At 33.5% G+C, this 8,425-nt stretch overlaps 1 protein-coding gene across 1 annotated transcript; it reads right to left on the bottom strand.

The window, feature by feature from the left end:
* Positions 1-3,008: 3,008 nt before the first annotated feature.
* On the bottom strand, positions 3,009-5,561 carry TRIADDRAFT_52943 (uncharacterized protein; the record flags this gene model as incomplete). Its single annotated transcript, XM_002109140.1, has 1 exon — positions 3,009-5,561. One exon carries the CDS (start codon positions 5,559-5,561, stop codon positions 3,009-3,011), a length of 2,553 nt encoding a protein of 850 aa, XP_002109176.1.
* Between the last annotated feature and the right edge of the window lie 2,864 nt (positions 5,562-8,425).

The following is an 8,425-nucleotide window of genomic DNA, read 5'->3' as shown; positions in this document are numbered from 1 at the left end:
ACTTTCCTAATGTGACTTTAAAGTCACGTCATAAAATTCCAAAGTTTCAAATTGATAGCAAAATGTTCAAATTTCAAAAATGAACTCTTACGATATTTTTCATGAACAAAAATCCAAAAATTAAAACAGGAAAATTATATCAGACATAAATTAAAACAGGAAAATTATATCGGACATAAATCCAACCGGTTCCGGAATCCGAATCCGAAAAATCCGGATTTTATAAAGATCACAGTAATCGCTTATCAAAAAATTTTATATGACTATTACGACTATTTTTCTGACATTAGTATCGCTGAGTATTAACAGTTGATGTTCTAGCGTCAGATTGTACGTTAACTGTACGATTATAGACTACATTACAGTATTTTACCGTCATGTTATAAATCCCCTTTCTCTAAGGATAGGGTTTTGTTACTAAGTCAAATTCCTTTACAATTTGAATAGACGATCAAACGCCCTTTCTCTAGATTAGGCAATTGCTCTAGGGCTACTTCTATAGTAATTAATCTATATAATACCTTGTAAAAATATGAAGAAGAAAAGATGACGACATGATGACTTGGCAGGGTAAAACTTAAAGACACTATCGTTTTCTAGGTATTTTCTATAGTAAAATAATACTAGTTACATACTAAAAGCTACAAAGGACTCTACTTTTAGTCCTTTACTACATTACGATTGTGACAAATTGCGACTCAGTTACAGTTGATCAATGACAGTGATGTCGACTTATAAAGGAATAATAAATGAATTTTAGGTTTAGGCTGCAAATTGAAAAACGATAAATCGTAGTTGAAGTAGACATGTTTATAAACATGTTTCAAATTGTTTTATGCAAAACTGTTGATTTTGGAGCCAAGAAGAATATGGTCTATTTTACTATATAGGAGTTCTATCGATTGTAACAAATGACCTAAGATTGCATTGATTTTGTTGTATTCCTTTAGGGATATGTAAGAACGATAGAAAATGAACTGTAGTAGCAAGTTACTCGAATGATTGTTGTCTACATAAATATTATTTTATCTAGACGAACAATTTTTTAAAATGAATTGTTTCTATTGACGTGATTTTTGAGTACACTAACTTATAGCAATCCTATAAAATATATGCTATCCTACTGCTGAACTTATGGGTACTAGGATAAGCTATATAAGAAAAATACCAGTTAATTACTGTGATATAATTCATTTTGACTACTTTATCGACTACATCGGTGACATTGATGGGAAAGAGCCTAACTATTAGAATCAACTTGATTTCTTAGTTGTGCTTACAATTGGATGCCTTATTGTATTTCGAACGTTACTTCGAGATAGAGCTGGTCAATGATAATCTTGCCAAGTTGTTGTACGCTAACTTTAACATTCCATTTTCTTATTTTATTATTAAGAATCTATTAGCATAGTCTTTGAACTCAATTCTATCTATTTCGTTCAAATCGTTGTACCGGATGAGAATCGACTATTCGATTGCTGGTAAGAATTTACATCAACTCTTTACAATATTAGGGTTATTAATACGTTTGTTAATCAATGCTAAACTGAAAATTGTAAAAGAACTGCCAAATATGATTTGATGGTGTATTTTAATTATGACTAGCTAGTAATCGATATTGAACGATTATGTAACCATACATGAAGACAGTATTAATCACTTGCAATAGAGATAAAATCATCCTCATTCTATTCAATCTTACTGTAGTCTTGCAGTGACGAGATGTTGGCCCTGTCATTTTAAAGTAGTTGACGATAATATTCGTCCTGCATGTGTTGTCTTCGACGACTTGAGGATGATTATCTCCATAAAGATAACGTAAATTATTGATTGGTTTTTGATAGCATTGGATAGATTGAATGTAGTTAGCCTGTTTACGATAGGTTGCTGCTTGATTTCGGTAGGATAGGGTAGAACTCGAATGGTTGTTACAAGTGTTACTAGTTTAATCTTGAGTTATTTATTATACATAGATAGGACGTCATCATACTTGCTGTAGTGCTTGGGTTTTACAACCCCTTAGATTTGCAATCGTCTCACTCGAAATCTGAATTATTAAAATTGAGCAAATCTCTAACGTGACACAAGATTAGGTAAACACCGTGTTTAACCTTAAAGAATCATTTATTATTAGAACGCTTGACAAGAGAAGAATCTACTTTTCTTCCCTCATAATAACAGTCGAAAGTGGCCAAGATAAACCGGATAATCAAGTTACTCTCCACGATAATAATTGTATACCGTATTATCTAACAGTTATATTAAGGCATTACACATAAGCATAACCTTACATAGCTGACTACTGCGGCCTTATACACATTAGTACGAATAGTATAAGTACACCGTTTCATCATCAGCAATCATGGAATTACCTTATAAGCATAGTAGACTATTCTACTTCTTAATACTACCGTATTTTAATTTTTACTGTAATTAGCTGAAACTACTACACTGCCTTGATTAGCATAGACAAGCGCAATGTTGTTATATGACCGGCCCGACTCAGATGATTGTCACCAAGTGTTGCTAGTGTATAATCTTGAGTGATTTGTTATGCATTATAGAGTGCCATCAAACTTGCCTTGATTATAATAAACACTTACAATATTGTTATATGAGTCGGCAACACGCGGATGCTTGTCTCCAAAAGTTTCTAGTCTAATCTTGAGTGATTTGTTATACATTGATAGAGCATCATCATACGGTACTTGCCTTGATTCTTATAGATACCACCGACGTTGTCATATGAGTCGGCAACACTCGGATGATTGTCATCAAGTGTTGCTAGTGTTACCTTGAGTGATTTGTTATATATTGATAGAGCGATATCATACGTACTTGCTTTAATTCTTATAATTATAAACAGTAGCATCGATATATGACTTGGCAAGACTCGGATGCTTGTAACCAAGTGTTGCTAATGTAGTATTGCATGATCTGTTATACATTGATAGCGTAGCATCATTCTTGCTCTGATTATTATAGACACCAGCAATTTTGTTATTGGACTAGAAAACAACAGGATGATTGTCACCACATATTGCTAGTCTAATGTTGAGTGAGTTGTTGTTATATATCGGTATAGCGAGATTATACCTGCTTTGTTTCTTATTATGAACAAGCGCAATGTTGTTATTAGAGTTGGCAACATCAGGATGATTGTCTCCAAGTGTTGCTCGTCTAATCTGGAGTGATTTGCTATGCATGGATAAAGCATCATCATACTTGCCCAGATGATCAAAGACAATCCCAATATTGTTATATGAGTTGGCAACATGAGGATGATTGTCGCCAAGAGCTTTTACTTGAATCTCGAGTGTTTTGTTATACATTGATAAAGCGTCGTCATACTTGCCTTGATGAGCATAGACAAGTCCAATGTTATTATATGAGTTAGCAACGCTCGGATGATTGTCACCAAGTGTTTCTAGTCTAATCTTGAGTGATTTGTTATACATTGATAGAGCATCATCATACTTGCATTGATTCTTATAAATACCACCAATGTTGTTATATGAATCGGCAACACTTGAATGATTGTCACCAAGAGTTTCTAGTCTAATCTTGAGTGATTTGCGATACATTGGTAGAGCGTCATTATACTTGCCTTGATTATCATAGACACTTGCAATGTTGCTATATGACATAGCAACACTCGAATGATTGTCACCAAGAGTTTCTAGTCTAATCTTGAGCGATTTATTAAGCATTAATAAAGCGTCATCATACTTGCCTTGATTCTTATAAACAAGCGCAATGTTGTTATATGAATTGGCTACACTTGGATGATTGTCGCCGAGTGTTGCTAGTCTAATCTTGAGTGATTTGTTATACATTGATAGAGCGCTATAATATTTGCCTTGATTCTTATAGACACTACCAATGTTGTTATATGACGTAGCAACATGAGGATGATTGTCACCAAAAGTTTCTAGTGTAATCTTGAGCGATTTGTTATACCTTGATAGAGCGTCATTATACTTGCCTTGATGATCATAGACAGTTGCAATGTTGTTATATGAGTTAGCAACATGAGGATGATTGTCGCCAAGTTTTTCTAGCGCAATCTTTAGTGATGTATGATACGTTGATAGAGCGCTATCATACTTGCCTTGATGATGATAGACACTTGCAATGTTGTTATATGACTCCGCAAGGCTCGGATGATTGTCGCCATGAGTTTCTAGTCTAATCTTGAGTGATTTGTTATACATTGATAGAGCCTCATCATACGCGCCTTGACGATGATAGACACTTGCAATATTGTTATATGAGTCGGCAACGCTCGGATGATTATCACCAAGTATTTTCAGTCTAATCTTGAGCGATTTGTTAAACATTGGTAGAGCGTCATCATGCTTGCCTTGATTGCAATAGACACCACCAATGTTGTTATACGAGTCGGCAACACTCGGATGATTGTCACCAAGTGTTTTTAGTTTAATGTCAAGTGATTTGTTATACTTTGTTAGAGCATCATTATACTTACCTTGATTCCAGTAGATAGTTGCAATATTATTATATGATTCAGTAACACTCGGATGATTACAGCCAAGTGTTGCTAGTCTAATGCTGAGTGATTTGTTATACATCGATAGAGCGTCGTCATACTTGCCTTGACTATCATAAACACCACCGATGTTGTTATATGATGAAGCAAGACGCGGATGATTTTCACCTAGCGTTGCTAGTCTAATCTCGAGGGATTTGTTAAACATTGGTAGAGCGTCATTATACTTGCCTTGATTCCTATAGACAAGTGCAATGTTGTTATATGACTCGGCAACACTCAGATGATTATCGCCGAGTGTTCGTAGTCTAATCTTGAGCGATTTGTTTAACATTCGTAGAGCGTCAACGTACTTGCCTCGATGATCATGGACAAGCGCAATGTTGTTATAGGAGTCGACAACACTCGGATGATTCTTAACAAGTCTTACTACTCTAATCTTGTGCGATTTTATATACATCGATAGAGCGTCCTTGTACTTGCCTTGATTATCGTAGACACTACCAATGTTGTTATATAATGTAGCAATACGTATATCATTTTCGCCTTTAATTTTCGAGTTAATCTCCACTGATTTATTATACATGGTCAAAGCCTTACCATACTTGCCTTGATTAGTGTATACAGCGCCAATGTTATTATAGGAGTCACTAACATCGATATTTTCACTTCCTAACGATTTCAATTTCAAATCAAGAGAATCTTTAAAATCTGCCAAGGCGCTACTCCAGTTACCTTCAAGTCGTTTAATCTCACCCCGCCTATCCAAGCACATTGCAATCTTCACTTCGTCTTGTAGTTGTTTAGCTAATTTCTCTGCTTTACTAACCCATGCATAGGCTTTTATCCATTGATATTTTTCTCTATAACAATCAGCCAAATCGAGGTGAACATTATATTCAAGTTGATGAGCATTATTTTTGCCTTTGGGTATCGACTTTATTTGAGTAATAACTCTTCTGTAATAATAAATCGCTCCCTCGTAACGTTGACGATTTTGAAACTTCCGACCCTTTCTGTGTAGAGATTCTATTTTATTGCGAATAGCCATAGTAGTAGACTGATTATTCTTATTCTCAGTTTTGAATAAGAACTAACAGATAGGATAGAAGAAAATAGATTTGTACTTTATGCTCTTCTCGATGTATTCGCTAAATTTAGATAACTATACGGATGGCTTTTGTGATAGATCTACAGAAACCTACAGAATATCTATCTTTAACGTTCAATCGATATTTCAAAGTCTACTTCAGTTAAGAATATCGTTAAATCCATAAGATTAGATACGCCCTAATCAGCTGACAATCATTAGTTATTTTCCTACATCACTATAATATCCGTGTCCATGGCGATCAAATATGACCAATGCACTTTTGTAAAATGACGGATTTTTGAATAAACGCGGTAACAGTATCATCAACCCATTAATTAGCATAACACTAGCAGAAGTCAATGTAACGTCAAGCATAAATCAATACAAGAAATGTACATAATGCAAACGTAATTTGAATAATATGACGATATTATATGCTTGTGTTCATAATAATTAACTAGCTACGTAAAGAATAGATAGACATCAATAAGCGCAGATCTTGAATTAAATTGCCCGTAATTACCAGTAGTTCGTAATTATGTACCATTATGAATTTCATTACAATTTCTATATTAATTAATTACATATTCGAATATTGATTGTACTATAAGCTAATTCAATTATTTATCAAAACTAGTATACTTATTACCGCGTACTGCATAAGTGAAAATCATGATGATAACAAATTATAACTTGTTTTTACTTGCAGATTTTATTAGATGTGATGCAATATCTGATAGTCGGCTGAGTGGCTTATTACTGTGTCTTGAGTTATGAGCCGAAATGAGAAGATGTAGTATGAGAATATAGCCTCACATATTATCCTTTACTAATAACAACAGATTTCATAACTACACTATGAATATATGATTTTATATACGCATACAAGAAGGCGGCCTTAAGTAGCAGTAAGCAATTTGAAAGATTGCTAAACTATCTCTTAGCAAATTTTGAATTAGTTGTTGTTGGGGTTTTTCTCTATTTTATTTGATGTCTAAGTTACATCGAGTCGATTGGGATGCACGAAGTAGAATTAAAGTTTTGTAAAAGCTTAGCTTAGCATTTTAATTTTTTACATCATTTTATTACGAGAAAGAACTATTATATCAACTAAAGTTACTTGGTTATATACTTTTCTTGATATCTGCAAGTATAATCAGTAATTACAGTTACCAACTACTTTCTACCTTCTTTTATAAGGATATAGATTATAATTAGTAACATACTCGTATTTAAGCCAATTATGAAAACTATTTATTGCGATGTACATTCATCACTTCCTGACAAAATAAATATTTCGTAGATGCTATAATTGAAATGTATAACTGAGTACTTTCAGTTTATATATAATACTGCTAATACTTAGACTAGATCTAATCCTAATCCATTTATCTTTACTTGCAATTGTTACAATGTTCACAATTAATAGTAACTTAGCGGAATTATTATCAGTGAAATATTGTCAGCTTGATGCTATTGGCATATATGTACGAATGCAGTACGATGGCATCAGACAAATCGATAATACTTGGCTAACAATAATTAACATTTCTTAAACGGCACTCTTGATACTCAGCCAGTGAAAATATATACTCCACAACTCGCGAAAGGATCACGGAATCTAAGAATGTATGAACGAGACTAGCTGACCTACGCCTCGGTGTAAACTGTACTACTGCAGAAATGCCAAAATTATAATTCTGATTTTACGATACGGATTCTGTTTTTACAAAAGCTTCTCCATTGTAAGCAGCTAACTGTTGAGAAAAATTATGTAAATTTTACAAATTTTATTGCATGAATATTTTGAGTATTTCTAAACACATGAGTACCTTGTCGTAAGCGGCTTATCCAGCTATTCCTAATATAGACTGTGATTAAGCTTTAATGACACAACTCATAGATCTAATAAATTAATTTATCTTTTGGACAATGACGAATAGAATTCTGTTCGTTGAGCAAAGTAAAATCAGCGAGCTCGAGCTTTTTGCTGTTATGGTCTTGAAATTCAAAGATTTAGAGTTATTCTGTTATAATATTTATATTTTCTTGAAAATTTTCAATGTGAAGAGGAATAGTTAATAATATTGTGTAAACAAAATATGAGAATTTTACTAGCATACAACCTGTAATGTAATCCGTTACCATTAAAAGAATAAAGCAAATTTATTAACTAATTTCGGTAATCAATTAAGAAATCTGGCAAATAGATACAATACTGCAGAGTATCTGTGAAGGGGATTATCCACAGTTTAACATTTGAAACTAATAAATATAGATCGTACATTAGATTAAATATAGCGGTCGCCTGCTATTTTCCCTCTGCAGTTTTAACGACAATTCCATAACGCAACTCACTTCTATATTAAATGACTACTTGAAAGCCTCAAAATAAACTATGTGCAGTAATACATGAATTATTTAATATCTGCAAAAAGATACAGACAGTGTGAAAACTGTGATGGGGGGTTCGAAGAGTCAGATAATGTGGTTTTAGTTGCCATGCAGAGAATTGCACAAGGAGCTTAAGAAAAGAGGATACTTTATTGTAGATAGTAGTTAGGTACAGTGTGATAATTAGGGTAGGTCAGCGTGGTAGCTGCCGTGAGTAAAGTGTGAATACTAACTGTGACTAATAATGCAACTTAACAAATCTAAGGTAGAAAACGGCAAGTATTTATTGCTATGGCATTAGAACACATGCAGAGAACATGATTGTAGGATTAGATACAATATATACCATAAAAGGTTATAGAATAGCAGATGATTGTATAAAATAGCGAGGACTGTAATAACTAAATGTAGTAAGCCATATTGAATGA

This window comes from Trichoplax adhaerens, genomic scaffold, assembly GCF_000150275.1.
Source record: "Trichoplax adhaerens TRIADscaffold_2 genomic scaffold, whole genome shotgun sequence".
Lineage (NCBI taxonomy): Eukaryota > Metazoa > Placozoa > Uniplacotomia > Trichoplacea > Trichoplacidae > Trichoplax > Trichoplax adhaerens.
This window is presented reverse-complemented; position numbering and strand designations above follow the sequence as displayed.